The 22,914-nt window shown below is 40.5% G+C and overlaps 1 protein-coding gene across 5 annotated transcripts in view; it reads left to right on the forward strand.

Annotated features, from left to right (window-relative positions):
* PDE8A (phosphodiesterase 8A) overlaps positions 1 to 22,914 on the forward strand; it is a 145,132-nt gene that overhangs the window by 108,732 nt on the left and 13,486 nt on the right. For all 5 annotated transcript variants that reach the window (XM_040077231.2, XM_040077233.2, XM_040077232.2 and 2 more), the window contains exons 6-20: positions 436 to 524; positions 756 to 834; positions 2,424 to 2,561; positions 6,790 to 6,878; positions 7,456 to 7,507; positions 7,608 to 7,650; positions 8,596 to 8,673; positions 9,618 to 9,688; positions 10,271 to 10,435; positions 12,816 to 12,864; positions 13,138 to 13,273; positions 14,979 to 15,177; positions 17,941 to 18,158; positions 18,996 to 19,128; positions 22,470 to 22,634. In XM_040077231.2, coding sequence (XP_039933165.1) covers positions 436 to 524; positions 756 to 834; positions 2,424 to 2,561; positions 6,790 to 6,878; positions 7,456 to 7,507; positions 7,608 to 7,650; positions 8,596 to 8,673; positions 9,618 to 9,688; positions 10,271 to 10,435; positions 12,816 to 12,864; positions 13,138 to 13,273; positions 14,979 to 15,177; positions 17,941 to 18,158; positions 18,996 to 19,128; positions 22,470 to 22,634 — 1,704 coding nt within the window. The remainder of the gene's footprint in view (positions 1 to 435; positions 525 to 755; positions 835 to 2,423; positions 2,562 to 6,789; positions 6,879 to 7,455; positions 7,508 to 7,607; positions 7,651 to 8,595; positions 8,674 to 9,617; positions 9,689 to 10,270; positions 10,436 to 12,815; positions 12,865 to 13,137; positions 13,274 to 14,978; positions 15,178 to 17,940; positions 18,159 to 18,995; positions 19,129 to 22,469; positions 22,635 to 22,914) is intronic.

Below are 22,914 nucleotides of genomic sequence, written 5' to 3' on the forward strand. Positions count from 1 at the left end.
GGTATATTTCACAGGAAATTTTATTTTCATCTATATAGACAATTTGGGATATTAGCAATCGGAAACTCATAATAATTTCAAATTTTAACTACTTGAGACCGAACAAATTTTTCACTGTTATTTTAAATAAGTAGCATGAAAGCTAAAAGTAGATTTTTAAAAAACGCATTGATCCTGCTCACAGTCACAGAGAATAAACAGGTTGGCTGAACCTCATTGCCATGAGGATCTGTTGTCACCTTTTCAAAATGCAGTAACTTGAAAAGTTTTGCTAGTACCAAAAAATAATCTTCTCTCATTGCTCGTGTCCCAGCATGTTCATTTTTGGCATATCTACTCCTTTTCTGGTTCTTCAGCAAGCAAAACAAATCAGAGCTTCAAATCCTTGCAGACAGGATGTGTATTAATGCAATATTTCTAACCTTTTATTTGCAGAGATACATAGAAAATTCTAGTAGAATGGCCTGTTACAATGAGTTGATTCAGCTGAAATTTGGACAGGTGCAGGCACAATTCAAACTAAGGTAATTTTACCAAAAACATTATCAAAAAAGAATTTCCAATTTAGCCAGATCCTTAATAGAGTATTTATTTTAATGTGCAGTAGTTAATTATAGAATGTCTGTTACCTGAAGAAAATACATTAATTGTTAAACTACAACATTAGTCAGTGTGGAGTTGTAATACTTCATTATCATATATAAAAAGAATTAAGTGGATAAAACTTTTTGATGCCTTTTTCTTTTTTTCTCCAGGGCATGTAATTCATTATTTACAGCATTAGAGAAAAGTCAAGAAGCCATTGAGATCACAAGTGAAGACCATGTAATACAGGTTTGTTCCAGTCATAAGTACAGAAAATTGCTCTGTATTTTGTTTCATCTGTGATTACACTTAGTCTTTCTTACAGCACAAGAATCTAATCTGACTTAATGGTTCTAAAAGATTGAAGTGAGTTTAGCTGTAGAGTAGAATTTCCTCCATTTAAAGTGTCTGGCATAAGTTAAATAAATTTTAAGGGAGATTGTTGTTTCTGAATGAACAAGGATTTACTTTCTTGTTTCTATTTTCTGTATTGATTCTTTACCTCAATTATTCATTCCTTCTCTATATCAAGAATGAATGCAGCCACGGGCTTTTGTGCATTCTTTTCCAAAAATATTGTATGTTAATTTGATGCTATTTAAAATCTAATGGATATTCTATTCAAATAATTGTACTTTTTTTTTTTTTTCCGAAGATCTGATACTGTTTGATGTATCAGCGTTTTTGGACCAACTGTTTTTGAATGTAATCCTCTCTGAGAAATTTTATTAAGATAGGAAAAAGAAATTGTGCTTAGTTTTGCAGTTTTGAAAACCATCATCTTTTTAAAGGAGTTAGTTCCACCCCTGGCTAAGAAGCAGTGATGGGTGATTTTATTATCAGATAAGTGAAGAGGTTGAGTCTAAGCCTCTGGGAATTATAACATGCATACAAATTGTACCTTCTTGAGCCAAATCTTGACAATGGCAACTTCATTGAAGGATGTGCCTTCTTCATCCCTTTTACAAAAATAAAAGAACACATCCTGAAGTTGTTTTAAATGCATTTTTTTCTGGCCAAATTTTGTCCCTCTGCTGACAGCCCCTGAGTATGAGAGAACTGACACTTGCAGAAGTCCTGGAGCTCCAGCAGGCACAGGGAGGGGAAGGAAGGGCTTCCTTTGGGAAGGAGCTCTTAGTGGAGACCCATTAAAAGCAGAGTGGCACCTTTTCCTTTCATTTTAGAACGTTGTAAGTTGTGAAGGCATTCAGATGTGCTTTGACAGGACTGTGCCTGTAACCATGAAGGGTGGGCTGTCAGTACCAGCCTGCAGCGTTACGGGGTAGGGGCCAGAAACTGCACTGACATGCAGCATTCACTTCAGGGAGAAGCCTGCTTTATTCAATCCCGCTTCTTGCACTCTGCTTGCCTGGGCTTTGCCTGGACAGGGCAATAGTGGTGGTTGGCCCTTACACAGAATAAGATGCCAATAGATATGGATAATACTCCCATGGTATTCCACCATCCAGTTTGTGATTTTTAGGAACACTGAGGTAGATTGAGGTTTATTTGTTTGGGAACTGACAGAGCCCATTTTTCAGGAATTTTTGTTGCCTGTCTAAACTCTGTGGATATCTGATACTCAGCTGTTTGCATAATTTCCCTCTCTTTGCTGACATGCACACTCTCTGCACAACCATTCTAGCATGGAAATTCCTGGTTTGCTTCACAAAGAAAAAAATGTGAACATCTCTCTCAGGAATAGTACATGCAGACACTTATTTCAAGCTGGGAAAGAGATCTCCTGGTTAAGCAATCAAAACAAGGGGTTCTGTTGTGCTTTAAGTATACTTTTAAATGCATATTTGTGGGTTTTGTTTTTTTTTTTTATTTCACAGTACGTCAATCCTGCTTTTGAAACAATGATGGGCTATCAAATAGGTGAACTAATAGAAAAGGAATTAACAGAAATGCCTATAAATGAAAAAAAAGCTGATTTCCTAGAGACTATTAATTCCTGCATAAAGATAGGAAAGGTGAGTAATGGCATTGTATGACTTTTATTTGCTACCTGTAAAAGTTACTGTAGTCCAGCAGCGATACACATTGTGACTTGCAGCTTCACAGACACATAGCATTTGCAATTTACTTAAAACAAGAACAGGAAGTAAAAAAATTGTTCATTTTTTAAGGGCTTCTTTCTCTTTTCTTGCTTGGTAGAGGTACTTGTTTTACAAAAATAAATGACTTGATGCGTTTCTTTATAATTTATGCTGTTGGCAGCAAATGGTGTGGGAGTACCCAAGAAAAATGAGATGGATGCACATGTTATCTGGTGCTATGTAAATGAGAAAAGTACCATATTGAAGGATTTCACCATGAAATGTGGAAGCTGATTTGCAAGTTCAGGATGTAAAAATACCAAGGAGACATTCGCAATATCACTTGAAAGTGATAGGCAGTGTCAGCTGCCAGCTGCCAATCTGTTTAATTCCCTAATGGCATGGATTTCCATTAGAAATGTTCCCTGCACCGAGATGAGCTGGTTTCCGATGTCATTGAACATGACACAGTGCCTCGTAGGGAGAAGTTGTGGAGGTTGCACAGATTTGGGAAGGGCTGTGTTTGCTGATGCTCCATGCCCAGCCTCAGGAGAGCTGGCTGGGTCATGGGGAGTGTCCGTGGGAAGCAGCGCAGCATTGGCACGGAGCAGGGAGATGCCAGAGGGAATCTGGGCGCTCTGGATCCACAGGGATGCAAAAGCACAAATTCAAAGCTGTGGTGAGTGGTGCTCTGTAGGTCAGGGTGCTGACACAGCACTCAGTGGCCAAAGCTGGGTGCAGATTCCATGTGCGTTTCAAGCAGATTGTGTCGCTCATTTTCACGTGTGCTGGCCTGTTGGAAGAGATCCCAGCAACAGACAGTAGTTTGGATTATGGTGCTTCACACCTCTGTTGCCCGACTGAAGTTATTTCACTAAACATGTGCAATACAAAACTGATGTTAGGAGTTTGTATTTATTAAGTTGTAATTGAAATACATGAGATGTGTCAGGCTTTAAATCCACACCATCAATTCTCAAGATATAAAGTGATAAAATTTTTAATATTTTAGTGAGCTGATAAAAATTTAATTAGTAATGACAATATATTTTACTCTATGAATGATGGAAATCTAAATCTAATTCATCTCCTTCCCTGTACTAATTTTACTCCTGACTGTGTGACTTCAACAGTGAGGGCTAATGAAATGCTGCCTACTTAAATCTTTCTGGAACAGCTTAAGCTGTTTTAGGGGGATATATTCTGTTTGCAGGTGTTCTGTGTTTCCCTCTGGAACATTTTATAATATGTAGTCTATGCAACCTTACATTTATATATTAATATAAAAATGAATTGCCAATTAAATTATTACAGGAACGATTTGCAAGTAGAGGTTAACTGTGAGCAAGAACCTCTGAAATACTTGAAGTTTTGTAATAATTTGTGTCAAGATATTACAGCATTTTCAGAAGTGCCTGAGTTACCTGGATCATTCTGACATGGTCTGTGTGTAGTTTTCAGGCTTGTGATTTCTTTATATCCTAAATTTAAAAGATTGTTTCTCATTACAGTAGGTCATATTTTGGCTACCGTAGGCTACAGCATATCAAAAAAAGGAAACTGTTTGCTGCTGTGATAATCTATCAACAGGTCTGACTTTTCTGTTTCGAACAAATGTGGTACTATACTGACATAGTAACAAAAATAATAGAAAGCAAGTTTTTATGATCCTTGGAATAATCTAAGCTGAGTGAAATTTATGTTGTCTTAAAATAGAATTTAGGGAGATGGACTCTTGCAGCATTTCACCTCTTGTGCTGACAAGCATAGTGCTGTGAGCAAGTTTAGTATATTCCAACAGAAGTTCATAGGTGTTACACTTAAAAATTGGAAATTGCAAGGTACACAGGGATTCTTGGGTCAGAATGTTGCTTGTCTTAGCAAAACCCATATCTCTGGAAGTTATTTTTTTGTTACTACAGCTGGCTGTAATTTGCCAGAAGCCAATGTTACTGAAATGTTCATCCACCCATACTTGAGGAGTTAAAAAGGAGTTGTTCTTTGTTTCATTATTCAAACTGCATCCATTAAGATGAAATGTGCAATTCTGATTAGAACTCTTGCTGCCTCTGATCTCTGCAGTTTGCTCTTAATTTTGCTTTTTCTGAAGTGAGATGGACAGCTCCTGATAAAGCAGACAAGACATGCAATTCCTCTCTTTGGGAACTGTTAGCAGTCTTTCCAGAGGGGGTGGGAGAGCAATCACACTCTGTGATAAAGGTCTGTGGCAGCACCTTCCTAGCTCAGCCTTCAGTTCTGTGAGATTGCGTGGATGACATCTTGTGTTTATTTTGGTTTGCTCTGTTTTCCACAAGCAGTTTCCTGAACTTTGCTGTCTGGTGCAAGAAGCCCCAGTCGAAAAGGAACTGGGGGGTTCCTAACTGTGCCCGTGAGAGTGCCCAGTGGATAGATGTGTGCCTTGGCCTTCTTCATGGAGTTTGAGAGCTCAGCATTGATTCACTCTGCAAGGAGTGACGCTGTGGGGATTGCTCTTGTTTGATCCCAGCACTCCCCGCAGCAGGAACTGGTCGCGGTGCTTGTGTGGCTCCAGTGCAGACATAACCACGGGCTCGACTGACAGCACATCTTGGGAATAGCTCTTCTCTGCTGGATTGCTGACAGAGGCTCTGGGAGAGAGCATATGGTGTTCTTAAAATACGTTTAAGTGACATCCCTGGGAGAACTTCACCTACCAGCAGGAGTTTGGCTTGGACCTCCTGTTTCTCAGAATTGCGCTGACCTTTTCCCTAACACATTTCCTGCCACAGTTTCACAGGTTTTAGAAATTCACAAGTTGAAAAATCAATCTGTTGACTAAGAAGAACACATTAGTGAATAACCTGCCTTGAAAAGGATGCGCTTTCAATGAAGGAATTATCCAATCTGGAGTTTATGACTTCACCCCTTTGTGCACATCCTGGGTTTATTACCTGGGTTAGAGATCAATTACTCATCTCTACCTCATCCTGGTTGTCAGGAAACTATTGATGTGCATACTTTTAATTATGAGAGCATTGAATTTTGCGGTGCTTGCTTTATCTTCATTTGTATTCCTCAAGCAGCTCACAGAAGACATAATGCTCACTACACAGTTTGTTATGCACAGTTCTCTTCTCTGACAGATCCTCAGAAAAGCCTTTTTATATTTTTTTCTGTACAGCCTGTCACCATGCAGTTCTCTGTGGGCTGGAGTCTTTATTTGTTGGCTCCACTAACATAAATGTAAAACTATTCTCTCTGTACCTGCATTCTGGCCTGTCAGTCTCACATAAATAAATATGTATTATGTGCCTCATGAAGGTATTTTCACATACATAAGATCTGATCTACATTTTGTTGAACTCAACTGAAATACAGCAATTGGCCCGAGCAGTTTGTGTTAAGTGAACATGCAAGATGGATTCAATTATTCATTAATCTCTTGCTATTTAGTAAATGCTCAGCTCAAAATATGCATCTGTTAAAGAAGACCACCAACAGCTATTCTAGGGATAGAAACACATAGGCAATCCTAAAACCAGAGTGCTTTTAGAGGGGAGGCAGAATCCAGGAGCTATTCTACTGGGCTCTCTTCTGCTTTAAAAGAAACAGGACAAATCTCTGCTGCACTTGATAGTAAACTGACAGTATGGAAAGTAAGTGTGCTGGGATACCAAAAGCACTTTTAGTCACAGATAATTTAATGTCAGCCAGTGATAAAACATCCCAGCCACGCAGGAGATGGTGTATCCAGCAGGGAAGGTGATCAGGTGGTGTAAGAGCTTTGCAGTGACCTTCCTGCGGCCCCGGGGGACTCTGCCCCAGGCAGAGGCTGCTCTGAGCTCCTGCTCTTTGCCAGCTCTCCCCAAAATGACCCACACCACCACTGAGGTAGGATGGGGAAGAGGATGCAGCTAATTCCCACAGCTCCTGAGGTCCGGCGATTTCCATCAGAGTATTCCCAGGCTGCTCCTCTGGAAGTTGTCCATGGAGCAACACAGTGACAACACAGTGACCTAATAGTTAGTTACAGGGGAGAAATTTGAGGGATTTGAGCACAGTTTAACCAGTCCTGTCTGGTTTTGTATTGTGGGACAACTTTCAGTGAAAGAAGGTATGAAGCTACTGCTTCTCTTCATGTTTTATCTGAACTTCCTTCCACTTTAATTTTTTTTTTTTTCAGGAATGGCAAGGAATGTACTATGCGAAAAAGAAAAATGGAGATAGCATACAACAAAATGTGAAGATACTGCCTGTCATTGGACAGGGAGGGTAAGTGTAAAAGCTAAAGTCATGATTTGAGTCTGAATGAAGGCTCAGTTTAGAGTTCAGTTGCCTTCAGCAGATACTGAATTATCTTGTTATTGAGTATAATGAAAGCTTATGCAAGGAAGGGTGCCTCAGACCTCTGTGCTTAGTTTCTGGGGGAAAAATCAACTTTACATGGTTTGTGCAGGGAAAGTGAAAATCTCCTAATTTTCCCCCAAAAGAAGCCAAATATGCAGATGTGCTCACTTGTGACTCTGACTCTTCTGATTCTCCCTGGAGTACAAGTGCACCCTCCTGTCTTTCTGTGCTTTGTGTTGGTGTCACCAGGACCGACATCCTATTTCACTGAGCACCTGTACTGCGTCCTTCCATGCTCCCTTTTTTGTGCTCCTTTCGTGGCTGTGCCAAGGGTTTTCATAGGATGAGGTCACTGTGTGCTTTGATCATGGGCAAGATTCAGGCATGATTTTTATGCAACTTCCACTTGGTCCCCAAATCAAGCCTTTGGAGCACCCAAATATCAGCACTGAATTAGAGCTGAGGTTTGAATGGGAATTAACACACTGTTTTTTGCCTACAGAAAGATTAGACACTATGTGTCAATTAGTAGACTGTGCAATGACAACAATAAGGTAAGTGAAAACAGTGCTATGCTCACTTTAGTTTGAGCCCTAAGTATAACAAAATAATGGCAAAGTTCTGGCTAACGGGATTTCTCATGCTGAATTGTAGGTGGAGAAGACGTGTGAATGTATTCAGGCTGAATCTCAGACAGGTACGACACGTCTCTTCTGTCCCAAGTGGAGAACATACCTGGGGAGAGAATAAAGGCCATTGTTAGTGATTTGACTGAAAACACAGTTTCACAGAACAGTCCTATTTACCTAGTGATAAGCTGGGAATCCAACTCAAAAGGCAGGAAAGTAAATACAAGCCCCCTCTCTACCTGCCTCGCTTACTTTCGAGGTGACATAAAGCAACCCACCTTTGAAAACGCTGTCACAGGGCCCCAGGTTGGTATCACGTTACTGCTGCATTCGGGGCCACAGTTCAGCTGTAGGTGGTGGATCCCTGTGACAGAACTAGAAGTGAGAAGGATGCTCTCCTGTCACCGTGTTGCTGTGGCTGCTCTGTAGCACATGGCACCCGTGTCTGCATTGCTTTGAGCTGCGTTGTGGGGAACTTGCGTGTGGGTGGAAATGAGGATGGCCAACACTATCATTCACCCTCATCCCACTTATCAGCACTTCAGTTAGGACATCCTTGGCATCCATGCTGTAGGTACTTGTGAACTGTAGTCTTAGCACGAGCTGAATCCTGGAGTCCATGGGGAACCTGGGATACACTGCCTAGTTTGCTGGCCTGTGCTCTGCTTTGGCCCACCAGTTCCTGGTGGCAGTGGTTACTTGAGTGAACTCAGGTGTGCTGCACAAGTTGTGTTCACAACTGCAATTGTGTCACAGTGGCAAGAGAGGAGCTTTTCTCTGCACACTGTTTCCCTCTGCATAGACATTTAGGCATGTTCTGCCTGAAAATGTGACTGGGTTCAGGACAGTGTAGCAGGGCAAGAGCTTTAAAAGGCACTTTGGTCAGCTCTCATCTGCTGAAGTGTTGAGGCCAATGTCACTCAGCTTCTTCCAGGCTTTTCTGAGCTTCGGTTCCTTTAGCATGCATCTTAGGCAAAACTTTGTGTCATTATGAAATATCATTTTCTTCACAGATACTCAGACTTGCAGACACAAAGACATGAGGAAAGGATCCCTGGATGTCAGATCCACAACATCACGTGGGAGTGATGGTATGTGAAACAACTCATCGTGTTGGGTCTGGCTGAGTTGGAGTTGTCATGCAAACCCAATACACAAATTATTACATTTCTTACCTTTTCCCTTGATAAAGTTATGAAGATATTTTTTCTCAATTTTGTTTTCTTTCATGGTGTTGTATTTTGCTCTGTTACATCACCCCAAACTTGATAGATGAGTCACATACCCAAAACTGTTGCTGACACTTAGACGCTTTTGTTAAATCATACCTCATCACAGTCTAGGCAGCATACACTAGTGAAGCATGTCTGTGGCAGTGAGAACACAGTCATGTTCCAGTATAGCAAAAATAGCATTGACTCTTCCTAAGAACTGCTCAGCACAATGAGTAACAGTGTCTGCATTTTATAGGTAGCACAATATCCAGAAAAATCTCATATTGACCTTTTCTCTGCAGAACCAAAATTGCTGATATAAAACATCTGTTTTTAAATTTCCAATGAATTATAGGCCAGAACCTCTGCTGTTTTTATTTGGCATAGGTACCCACTTCAGAAGAGCTTCAGTGATTTACCTCAGCTTGGAAGCTGACTCATTATGACTTGCCAGATTGCATCAGGAAGCAAGAGTAGATACATCCTGTAATAATGTAAATTCAATGGTTACCTACCTTTGCCTGCCAGTTTATACACACCCATCTCTATAGTCTTTTAACGGAGTTTGTAACTGAATATTTTAATCAGTGAAAATAATAAAGCAAAGCCATGATTTTGCCAGGCTGTTACAGCCAGTTATCTCTAATCAGGGACGTCAGTGGTTCAGCCAGCATCTCTTTGCACTTGTGCATTCTGCAGTAGATAGCCTCTGAAAGGCACAGCAGGGGAAGCAGTGCAGAAAAGGTCTCAGGAGTTCCTGGCTGATCCTTCCCTCAGGTCTCTGCAACCAGGGTACAAATTCTGCTCTGTTTCGCACACAGGCAGCTCCCAGCGGCGTCGCTCCTCCATGGCCAGGGTCCATTCCATGACTATCGAGGCTCCCATCACCAAGGTAATGTCACAGCTGGGCTGTGCTGCAGCACTGGGGCACGAGGCTCCAGGACAGCCCCAGCCTCTGGTGCAGCTCCTTCCCCTGTTCCACCTACCCACTGCTGGAGCCTCAAAAAGGCACTCTGAAAAAAGACATCCCAAAACTGCTTGGTGGAGTGTCATCCATGGGATCAGCCACCACAGGATCCTTGTTAAGGAGGAGGGACTGGAGTTCCTCTTTCTTACTTAGGCATTGTCAACTGCTTTCTGAAACCATTCAAGGATTTGTCAAAAATCAGCTCTTTAGCAAATTGCGAGAGGCGAGCGGGAGAAAGTTACATTAAATCCATTCAGAGACATTTTGAGGCTGTGCCTTAGAGGGGAAAGTGATTAACAAGATTGCCGTCTTTAAGGACGTGATCTTATTCCCAGAGTCAGTGGCAAACATCAGCATTTCAGTAACAACGTTCTCATTTTGATTTTCCCCCATGCAGATTAAAGTTTCATATCTTGTTATTTTCCTGAGTTTTCCATAGTAATTATTGAGTGTCTGTGGTTTTTTAAAAACACTTCTAAGTTCACAATATGTCTGATGCTACATTAGGTAATAAACATCATCAATGCTGCACAAGAGAGCAGTCCCATGCCAGTTGCAGAGGCTTTAGACCGGGCTTTGGAGATTTTAAGAACCACTGAATTGTACTCTCCACAACTGGGGACAAAAGATGAGGATCCACATACAAGTGACCTTGTTGGAGGGTTAATGACAGTAAGTACTTACTGCCATGAAAAGCTTTTGATTAAGGTTTGCTGCCTGATTTTCTCAGTTACTTGATCTTTATCATCTGCCATGTGCTCTGCCTCTACGATGCCAAATTTTCAGGAAAAAGTGCAGACGTCTCATTTTGTGGACTTTGTCCCCCTACTTGAATAATGTAGCTCTGGAAATGGGAATAAAATTGACCAGCCCCTTTAAAACATTAGTTTAGTTAAAAATGGAAAGTAAAAATCTTTTTTTTTTCCATGTGATTTGTTTGAGTAAGGTATAGATGGGAGAGGAAGAAAGAAAGAGAGAGAACCAGATACTTGTATTTATTAATAAGGATTAGAATGACATACTTTTGGGGGGGGCTTTTCAGTCTATCAAAAGAATGTGTTTTCAAAAGAATGCAAAATACATATTTTTTGTTGCTGTTTATTGGATTGTATTTGTACCTGTAGCACAGTACCCAAAGCTGAACAAAGGGCACATGGAGAAGCAAGAACTGAACCCAAACCTTCAGAGCCTGGTAACGAGATGAGTTTAAATGAATGTTACCTGTGCCCTAAGGATATGTGTTCTCATTACTCTGTAGGTTACATATGGAAGGCTAGATCAGGAAAAAAATTTACAGTGTGTTGCATGCAAAAAGGCTCACAAAATGTGAGCTTATCAGAGATGTCTCTGGGCTATTATAATTTCATGTTGGAACTATCACGACGCCTTTGCAGTATCTGTCAGGATCTTCAAATAGTTTATGTGTATTTTTACCTTTACCAAATATCTAATCAGGAGAAACATGGGGGAAACTCCAAGAATTCCAGGAGAAGACCTGAATGGTTCATGTTGGGTTGTATTTACTAACTAAGTAGACAAAATTTATTGTTACCTTAACTAAAAATATATAGGAAGAATATTTATACATCTAATAATTAGTCTTGAAGTGAATCTTTTCTCCTGCTGAATACATAAGAGTCCATAAACTCGACTGTTTTCTCCTTTTTGTGGATTGTTGATTCTTACATGCATTTGTATTCTGATTGTATTTGGTCCACAAACATGAAGATAACAATATTGCAAAATATAAAATCCTTACTAAAAATAGACCCAAGGCTCTTTTATGGAGCAATAAGAAAAGCTGAGAAAATTAATTTCAGAACATATGGCATGGTATGAGTTTTAAAGTTATGGAAGAGAAACATTTTCCCATCAAAGCGTCTGCTGAAAACAGAATTATATTGTTCCATTTGCATTCAGAAGTTATGTCTGAGAAGGAAACAAGTAATATGTTACTGGATTTGAACTCTCAAGCAGGAAGGGCATTTGGAGTTCAAAGATGGATTTACCAGATACAATTACACCTGCTACTTCAACTCTTAAAAACTAATCTTTGATTCTAAATGATAGGCAGCATCTGGTGACCTAAATATTTGTGTCATAGCAGTTCTATTGAACAGCCACTGTTGTACTCCCTTTCCTTTTAAATCACAAAACTCCAGACTCATTTACTTACAAATGTGAAAATAAAAATTAGATATAGCAGTTCTTTCAAGAGAAGATATCCCATGTTCAGATACAGCATCCACATTTACTTCTGCTATACTTGGTGTGAATAACATTTTTAGTAAGGTGCATTCATAAATTTTTTTTTTAAACTGTGGGTTTTTTACATCATGGGGTAAACTTGAGCTAACAGCTGTAACCTCAAAAGGGCAAGCAGGATTTGGGCCACAGCATTTAGAATTATGAAACTAAAAGTAAATATTAAATACATAATTCTGTTAGTTTTAATCCATCATCTCAGTGTTCACATCTAGGCATCATGCCAGAATTAAGCCTAGGAGGCCCTGAACTGAAGAATAAACAAGCATACTTTCTGTGTGCTAGAAAGGAAGCCTCAAGAGTAATTTGTTCCTCTGCAGTCACGAGATTCTTCTGCTGCTGAGGTGACTGGATCTGCCAATACCAGGGCAGGGGAGCAGGGGAATGTCTCCATCCATTCCCTCCCACCGCCACCTTTGCCTCTTGGAGGGAAGTGTGTGCACACACCGTGTCTGCTTTGAGGCACAGACCCACGGCTGGTGTGCGTGCTGGCCAGACAAAAACACGTGTGAGGCTGCAATTGCACACCTCCATCTGCACCTGAGAAACTGGAGTTTTCACCTGGGTCCATATTGTATCTCCCAGCCTGCAGTTCCTCATCTCTTACGAGCTGTGTGTGAACCAGGTGAATCCAAACAATACAAACAAATAAAGGAGAGGCAGCTCTGATGACTCTGGCAGGCTGCAGTCAGGCTTCTCTGAATTTGTTGTGCTACTGCTTGGTGTCATGATCTCCTAGACCTATTGTGCAATGCCCTCCATTTAACTTGCAACTTTTATTTAACAGGATGGTTTACGAAGATTATCAGGGAACGAATACATATTGTCAGCAAAACGTAAGTTTTAATTTGGCAGCTACTGAGACACTAAAACACGTTCAGAAATTTGAGAAACAGGGGAAATGTGATTAGATGTCCTTTTTTATGAGCATTTTTTTTGTTGTTTGGGTTATTTTTTTATCTATAAGCATTTTTCTGCAGCATTACTGAGCCGGGTGTTACTACAGAAGAGAAAGCATTGTCATTCAGTAAAATTTTATCTCACTGTTAAATATACTACTTAATATACTGTTAATGAATACATATAGTAATAACTGTATTCCTCAAAAGAAACTCATCAGGTCGCTGGCAGTCTGAGCTCTCCCATCTCCCTCAATGACATACCCCCACGGATAACACAGGCAATGGAAAATGAGGAACAGTGGGATTTTGATATCTTTGAACTTGAGGCTGCCACCCATAAAAGGTCAGTAAATGCAAGAGCTCATAAACTGAAGTTGCTGAAAAGTGACTTAAATGTCATCCTGTAATCAGATCCTTAAGTTCTCTACCTGCGCTTTTAAAACAGAATTAATTTTATTTTCAATGCCAGATGTTTGAAATTTTCTCACTGTCATTTCTAGTTGTGTATGCATCTTAAATATCTTCTGTTTCATCATGCACTATTTCCTGCAAATTCCCAGTGGATATAAGTGAAGATTATCTATCTTTGGTATGGTATAATGACAATACAGCATGATTTTTATAGCCTTCCTTTATTCAGTAATATTAAAGTTATAAAAATCAAATTATTTTCTTGGGGGGATTCAAATTCCTATTATGGAAAACTACACACAGAGTCAACAGGCTGGCCTTGATTTGATCAGTTGATACAGATCAGGTTTTATTTTCTTCCCATTTGATTGAGTATGTTTTATTCCTGAACAGTTCCAATACAGCTCTTCAGCAGAATTCCCATTACCTTTCTCTGGGATTAGAGGAAGGTCTTTATTCTAAAGTCTTGGCAGGTTACATTTTATGCATAAGCTTAACTGAAGAACATTTACTGATAAAAAGCAGGGCATAGAAATTTCCATTGTAGGAGTTCTCAAAAGCAGATCAGCAGCTTTGATAGACTGTACTTCATTAGTAGCAAAGGCTCCCCCTAAGACTGTAAATTGTTCTTTCTGTTTAAATCCTTGGTTTTATTTTCTGATGCTTATCAAAAGTTCCTCTTTTGGGTCTAGTTTCACGTATCATGCTTTGTCTTAGGTAAAAGCTTTTGTGAGACACTAATTTGGAGACCTGATCCTGCAATGAATTTTAAACCCTTTGTCAAAATCCCAGATCTGTAAGAGCTTTGAAAGTTATTCAATAACCAAAATCTAAGAAAGGTATCTGGCACTTTGTTAAAAAAAATATGCATTTCATTTTTATACTATGGTTTTATGAGCCAAAAAGGTGCAAAACCCCCTAGGGTTTTATTCTTCTTTAAAATTATTTTATTTTAAATGAAGGTATTTACATCCACTTGCTTTAGGTTTTCTTTCTTTGCTGCATTTTGATTTCTAATGAAGTAATACATATAGGTAATTAAAAAGAAAAATGTAAAAATACAGTCAGTTTTCTGATATACAGCATTTAATGGGTACATTGCAGTACCTTAATTATCCCAGCCAACATGCATGAGATCACCAGGTAGGTTTCTCTGTTCTTACTGAACTGGAGAGACCACAGAGGGACAAAGGAGGTACTTTGTTGCCCGCACCCTTATTAAACTACTCTAATTATGATTGCTTCCTACTGTGTTTAAATAATGGCAGTTCATTTGTTAAAAGAAGTAAAGTGATTTTCAATGACTCACAAGTATGAATCTATTACTAGTGTTGCCTTAAGTCCAAGCAGACATATGGTAATAAAGCCAGGATAATTAATTACATTTTAGTGCATTACAGCTTTCTGACAGAGAAACCTGGAGACACCTTTGTCTGACACTGGGGGGGGATTAAGGGGGATTTGACTTCATGTATGTTACAATTCTAGCATCTGACACTGTAATTCTGTAATGAGTCCTTAAACATCTTTTCACATGTCATTAGCTAAAAATGCTGTGTGGATTCCTAATGTTTATGGTATATAATATTCTTTCAGCTGCATTCATTTTAAAACTTACTGTTTATTTTTCTCCACAGGCCTTTGGTTTATCTGGGTCTCAAAATATTTGCTCGCTTTGGAATCTGTGAATTCCTAAACTGTTCAGAATCCACTCTGAGGTCATGGTTACAAGTTATTGAGGCTAACTACCATTCCTCCAACTCCTACCATAACTCTACTCATTCAGCAGATGTACTACACGCTACTGCTTACTTCTTGTCTAAAGAAAGAGTAAAGGTGAGTCCGCATTTATGAGAAACAGTGTAGGTGGGAAATACAGATCCAATCAAAGAAGGATCTCTCAGAAACAGATTCAAAAGCCAAATGTCTGCCTAGTGCCAACCAGTTTGGTAACTCTGAGGTCAAAGAACTGGGCTGCTTTACATGAATTCTAGGATCCCTCTTATAGTATATGTAGAAGGATGGATACTAATATTACAGAATTGAACAGTTCTCGATGGGAGAATAAGAAAACCTTCTTTTCAAGTAAAACTTCTTCACGTAGTTAAACCTTCTCAGATAGGTGAGCCAACAACATAATTACTTTTGTGATGGTACATGCCAAATACAGATTTAATGTGATAAATTACCATCTCCTTTGATGGCTTTGTGATGATCATTTTGCAAAAGGCCCTCAGGACAATATAGGCCATAAAGTAGGCTATATCACCCACTGGAGAAGATGCCCTGAGGCTTATAGAGACTGCATTGGAGGGGAGTTTTGAAAAGAAGTTACTTGTCAGTAGCATAACACCCACTGGGCTATTAGAGCCACCAACAACCAGAATAAATCACATGCCCAGACTGGAGAAGGGGAATAAAGCAGTGCTTGGTGTGTGTGCAGCAGAGTGGTGGGACACATTTCTGAGTCACAGTCATGGGTAGAAATTCTGAACTGGCCTGCCTAAGGATAGTACCAGTGATGGGCAGCTGGCTGAGAAATTTGTGACGGTAAACAAGCTTCTGACAGCTCATTAAACTGCAATAATTCTGTTAACTTGGAGCTGCAGCTCATTAGTGTGCTTTCCAGAGGGTGATTTACAAATACTACATGCCAAGTGGGGATAGAACGTCACTGGATTTTTTTCAGCCCCTGATTTGCCGGAGGTTTAGCTGGTCTTCCCAAGAATAGCTATGAAAAACAGACAAGATCTGGGTCCATTTCAATGCCACAGAAGCATGACTGCCTCCTCTTTTTCCAGATTGTTATTTCCATTCCTCTGTAGACATAGGAAGAGAAAAAAAAATTTTGCAGAAGCAGAAGGAGAGAATCAAAGTTCAGAATTCTCTCTTTATCTTTTCAAAGTTATAGCCCAGCTGCTTTTGTGTTGCCCAGAGTTCAACTTAATCTAAACACAAAAAGCCAAAATCTGCCACTAAAATTCATGCCAAGATTTTTTTGTTTTGTTTTGGTTTGTTTTTTTTTTTTTTTTTTTTTAAATTTTGAACTCGGTTCCACTTGCCTAGGAAAATTTTCTGGCTCCCAAACTGAAGCCATGATCTCAGAATTGTTTCCACTTCTGTGCCATTGGAGTTAAGATAACAAAGTTAGAATCCTTGACTTGATGTTGGGTTTAAAAGTGCTGTAAAACCCTGTGCAATAAGTGTCAGGTAGACTGCTGTGGTCCTCCAGGTCAGATATTCTCATGTTTCTGGCCATTTCCCATCTGCACAGCTCTTTCTCAGCCAGACTGAATGCTGGTCACTGTGTCCCTCTGAGGAGAGCTTGTCCTCAAATCCCTCTCTCCTAACATCATACCACAAAAGTAGAATCCCATGAGCAAGAGCTGAAAGAAAGAAGGAAGAAGCTAACACAGAGCAGAGAGTATTTCAGAAAATGCTAACTATGAACTAGAGCAGAAAGAATTATTTGCCTTCTCTTGATCTCCACAAGACTCTCTTGACAGTCCTCAATGAATAATATCCCTGCTCCTGCAAAGTCATCATTGGATAATTACAGGAAGTGTAAAGAAGGGTAGGGTTTGTCTTTTCACCTACCAAGCGTAATTATTCTGAATGGTAGTAGAGGGCACATAGAGAATTTGGACCTCAAATTAAAGAAATTTGGAATGAGAATTATCTACCCTGCTTCCTGATTCAAATGGGAATATTTCTGCTCTCGTGTCTCTTTCATTTTATTAAAATTTTTAATAGAATTATCTTGTATCTGTGATCCTTCACGAGTGCCAGTATAAACACAGCACAAAGGCTAGTTTCCAAAAGTATATGAAGTATTTCTGAGATGCTTAGTTCTTCTTCTCCTTTATGCTATTAATAAATTATTAACACTCAAGTGTAAAATCTTAAGAGAGAAATAATTTTGCATTTCATGACAGGGTAGATAAAAATAGACATAAAGCAATGCTCATATCAAGTAGACATAAAGCATGGAGTGCAGCACGCTACCAGAATCAGAATGTGATAGAGAAAGTACAGAACACATGAGGTAATTTATCCATAGATGCAAAACATCAAATAATCTCCATAGAATATGCATTAGCTGTCACCCCAGGACACTGTTATTAAAGAACTGGATGTATGGATAACATTCCTTTCAAATTCGAAACCTAGCCACCACATAAGTGGAACATCATTAGGACACATTAAATTGCCAAAGTAAATTAAGGGATCTGGTGGTAATAGAATAATTTTTAGCAGTATTGGTCTTTTTTCCAAGCCAAGTACCTTAACTCCAAGTAAAGGTGGTTTCAGTGTTGCTAGAAAATACAAACTAATTTATTACTTTACATTTGTTTAATGTGACGTGCTGTGACAAAGGCGTGGTTACGGCAAAATTTAACAGGTACAAAATGGCCAAAAAAGTCACGCAATGTTCAACGAAGCTTATAATGAATTTTCCATTGCTCTGTGTAGAACATCTGACCCTTACTGATCTCCAGAGTTTTGGCTTTTATTCCTCAGCAACTTGGCTTAATCTTATGGACAGAATAGGGTTTCTAATGAGTCTGCCAGGAAAACTAAGCACCCTTCTATTTTCAGCAAACTCTGGATCCGATTGATGAGGTTGCTGCGCTCATTGCTGCCACGGTCCATGATGTGGATCACCCAGGAAGAACAAATTCTTTCCTGTGCAATGCTGGCAGCGAGCTCGCCATTCTCTACAACGACACGGCCGTGCTGGAGAGCCATCATGCTGCCCTGGCTTTCCAGCTCACCACCCGGGATGGCAAATGCAATATATTTAAAAACATGGAGAGGTAAGCTTAATCCCCAGGGTCCTCATCTGCCCACTAGCAAGTTCACTTCCTTCTGTGTAACCTAAGGCAAACAGGCGTCCTAGAGGAGGGCACTGCCTGGTGGATAACTCTCCATGGCCCTTGTGAAATTTGCTTCTAAAAGAGCAGAAAGCTTCTGTCTCTCCTGCAAAGACTTCTGAGTAATTTCCCACTCTCAGTTTCTCCTGTCCACAAAAAGGCAGACCCTAACTAAGGAACTTGGTGTAAATCTTACTGTGAGCAAGGATACAAGAGTTATTTTGTGTCTTCGAATGTAGAGAACAAGCTATGGCTGAGTGGGTTGAGAACAAGGAGAGAAAGAGCCACAGGACGTCAGTCAAAAATAAAATACCTTGTTGCAGTGTGAAGGGTAATGAAGAACCTCTTGCTCTTGCAACTTCGGAGAAGCATTTAGGGCAAGGATGTGACCATTGCCTTGGTTCTCACAAGATGCAGCAGAAAAATATTGCTGAAAACTTGACTGGAGAGTGAGCCACTGCTGAGTGTCTGTGCTAAAAGCCTTGGGGACATGCAGGTGGGGCATGTCCTGGCAGCCTCCTGGGCTGCTGGTGCCTCTGCTTCTGCCCAGCTCTGGTACTGTTTCTCCTAGAGGCAGTCATGCCTGGAGCACACAGGTCTCTACACACCAAAGGTACTCCATTTAACACATGCAGCTGCCCAAGCCTTTATTACTGTTCTTTCTTCCCCTAGCACTTTTCTCAAACAGGAATGGTCTGTTGCCTTTTTGTTAGACTTGTTTTAGCAACCAGCCCTTTGTGACCCAGCCAGCATTCTTAATTGTTTTCCTCCTTTAAACAGGAATGAGTACCGAACCCTTCGCCAAGTCATTATTGACATGGTCTTAGCAACAGAAATGACAAAGCACTTTGAGCATGTCAACAAGTTTGTCAACAGCATTAATAAACCCTTGGCAGCGCTAGAAGAAAATGGGGTAAGCAACACTGCAAGTCCTCCTTAAAATGCCTAGGCAGGGACTGGGAACCCTTGGCAGTAGGAAATTCCCACATGGTGTTCTGAGAAAGTTTATCAGAAATGTGGAGAAAGAAAGGCTGGAGATTTATCTTTCACCTCTGAGTTTGAATCCCCTTCTGATTAACGTGGTTGTCACTCATTTTGAGGGTGAGTGGGACTCACTTGGATCCTATTAAGATCACAGTGCTATGATGTTGTACTTGGAACCAGGGCCCTGGGCTGTATGTTTTCATGTAAAAATGCCATTTTGATTAACCCAGTCGCTCCCATGGACAGAGTGGCAAGACTGGGCATTGTTGTTGGCTGTTTCTGCAAAGGGAACAAGGCTTGCTTCAAAGCAGAGGCTGAATTACATGCCTCCCAAGGGGACGTGCTGGGGGTGCAGCATAAGGGCAGCAGGTCTGTGGGCTGGCATGTGCTGCCTTCTCTGGGAATAAGGGCCCTCAGCCTCCAGTGCTGTCTGGCAGCATTCATGGGGTTTCTGTCTGCTTTCATTTTTAATCTTTAAAATAGATGATGGTGACATTATGTATCATATAGACATAATCAATAACCATCTGGAACCCCATGGACACAAAGAAATTGCCTGTTTAGAACTCCTTCTGAAAAACCACACCAGTTCCAATAACAGCTTCAACCAGCAGTTTCGTTGCCAGTAAGAGCAGTGTATAATTTTGTTGGAATGATTTTTGCAAAGAGAAGACTCGAAGAAATGGTTATGAAAAAGTTTGCATTGGTGGCAACGTCATGTAGGAGCCGTAATGGTTTTCTGTATTTTCTAACCATATTTTTTAGAAAGCCACATTTATGACTATTGTGTGTAATGGGGTAAGGCAGGCTTTTTATTTTCTGAGAGTGGGAGGGAAACAGGTCTTGTTCCTTCACCCACGAGAAGCAGACTGGAGCTTAATTGGAGAATTGTACCTTTGTCCACAGGAGTATGGGCTAGAATTAGCTTTGTTCTTGGCACCTGGCGATGCTAATGGGAACACTGTGAATGGGAATAAAAAGTCCCCATAGGACACTGGCTGTACTAATAAATTAGAAGAAAAGATGTTAAGTTTCCAGCTGGACAGCCTCTCTGGATGAGCACAGCAGCATCGGTGCAGGAGGAGAACAAGGGAGCTGCTGCTGCTGGGTGTAGTCACTTCAGTGGCCCTGTGCAGTGTATAACTCTGTAGTGCTCCTGGTCCTGCTGAAGGGCTCTGCACTGGCCTGGCCTGGTGTGCAGAGCCCTTCCTCCCAGCCCCAAGGGTTGGGATGCAGCAGCATCCATCCAAAGAGCCAAATCCCTCTTCTTGCCTATTACAGAGAGCTGAACATGAACAGCTGGTGCTGATGAAGAACAGGGCTTGGTTCTGTACAATCAGAGAGTAAAAACACAAACAGGGACATAGAAAAATGAAACAAAAATTTAGTTCTACCCTTAAGCCCCAGAGACTGCAGGAAAATTGTCTGCCCCACAAGGCATTTGTGATTCACAGCAAATTGTGCCCAAGAATGGGAAGAAAGACAAAGAATATATAATTTCTATTGAAAACAAGAAGCAAAATATTTCCCTTCTTTCAGCTGGGAGTTTCAGTTTGGCAAGTTCCTATTAAAAGGCCTGTAATGTGCAAGTGGGTAAAGCAAATTATTTACTGCTGAGCAGAACAACGCTGTCAGCCCCGCTTTCAAGTCTGTTGTCCCTCTGGCTGCAGCAGCAGTGTGTGTTTTCTGGCCTGCTTTCCAGTCATGGTGGTGACTCAGTGTAGTGTTTGCAGGCTGAGCTGCCAACCAGCCGCCTGCTCCAAATGGGACAGTTCCACTTGGTTTTTTAATTTATTATTTTTATACAAATTTGTTCAAAGAGCCATGCTGAGAAGCTGCTCTCTTTGTTTCCTTTCTGCTTTTGTTTCATAAACTGAAAAAAATCCTTTCCAGCTCCAGCATCCTTTATCCTCCCATTTCCCCTCATGATGTCACCTAAGCTATGACAGGAAGCCAACATCTGACATGCAGAGACACCTCTGCACTCTGAGCAGGATGCTGGGACTAAGCACACTTAACACATTTTATTCCCAAGACATCTGCATCCAGCAAGAAGAACTGTGCCTTTGGTCTGAACAGATCCCTTCTTGATTCCTAGTGGTTTACCTACTAGGATATTCCCTACTATCTGTAACTGAACAATCTTTAATTTTCCATTCCTAATTTCCACACTTGTGTTTCTGGAGCTTCCATCACTTTATGTTGGCTTTCTCATATATAATTTTTACACACATTGGAGGTATACATTTCACTTTGTTTCTTCTGTTTTCCTTTCCACATACATAAAAATGAGAGAAAATAATTGGTCTGGGCATCTCATTTTGGTGAGAACTGTGGAGCTGGTATTTCTGAGCCATTTCTACACTATCAAATAATTTTTTTCATTACTGTCAGTTTCTTCCTTTAGGAAGAACTTAGTTCCCAACAAGAATTTTCTTCTGAAAAATGTCATGGTTATTCTGACCTAATAAAAGGTCAGAATGTTTCTGCTGCTTTGTATTTCCCTCTTTGTACAAAACATTGCAGGAACTGGTAGCACATTATTATTGTCATTATTGTTCATTACTTTTGTTGTTACTTTTTCCCTGCTCTGACTGTAGAGCAAGACCTTGTTAGGTGTCAGAGAAATCTTGTATGTTCCTTGCTTCAAAGAGTTTCTATTTTGAGTAGACAGCGTTGTAAACTCCTGTACCTATCCGTCCTTAAAGAGTCCAGCAACAAGGGAAGGGAATGAGGAGCATACCTGGGAGGCAATGTGGGATCTGACTCTCTGAATAGTAGCGGTGCTGTCAGAATGATTGATGGGGTTTGTGTGCCAAGGGTGACTCTGCATCTCGGGTCAGTCCCTCATCTCAAACAAACTGTTCCACTCTCAATGTCCAAGTCCATTAATCCCTGGGTTGCAGCAAAGAGTTACATTTTTCTGCCTACGTGGTCCTCATCACTATGTGTGTAGTGATGAATTGATCCTTCCACACTTTTGGGAAGGCAGATAAGGAATAGAGGGATTAGATGATTTGCCCAAAGATGCCCAAGAGATCTATCACAAAGACAGTGACTGAATCCAGAAACTGGAGTTCAGTGCTAGCTCAGAGCTGTGGCTAACTTTCATAATCCACCTATAAATTCAGTTAGACATCAAATCTAGTAGCCAGTAGCAGGACTGATCCCCTGTAGGATGTGCTGAAAGCATTCCCAAAGCACAAAAGCTTTTGAGTTAGTGCATGGAGACCTTGCTAATGGACTGTTTTTAATTCTTAAATGTTACAGAATAATGGTGATGGAGAGTCAATCAAAACTGTTCTCAGGTCTCCTGAAAACCGTATTCTTATCAAACGCATGTTGATAAAGTGCGCTGACATTTCCAATCCATGCAGACCCAGAGAACAGTGTATAGAATGGGCCGGACGCATCTCTGAGGAGTACTTTGCACAGGTAAGGCAGCTAAAACAGGCTGCTGAAGCTGCAGGTGAGCATCTCGTTAAAAGGGAGGAGAAGGGTGCCAGTGTCACGGAATATCTCAGGCTGCATTAGGTAATGTGAAAAATAATAACCTTTTTATTTTAAATGATGGGTATTAGTCATGCCAGTACACATCTAGATGTCTTCAGAGAGATGGAAGTTGACAACTACTACTGTGCAGTTTCTGCAAAATTTAAGCTTTCAAGTTGTTTGTTTGGAACAGGGCTTTTTGAGCCTTGTCTGCAAAATGCAC

The sequence above is a fragment of the Hirundo rustica genome, chromosome 13 (genome assembly GCF_015227805.2).
Source record: "Hirundo rustica isolate bHirRus1 chromosome 13, bHirRus1.pri.v3, whole genome shotgun sequence".
Taxonomy (NCBI): domain Eukaryota; kingdom Metazoa; phylum Chordata; class Aves; order Passeriformes; family Hirundinidae; genus Hirundo; species Hirundo rustica.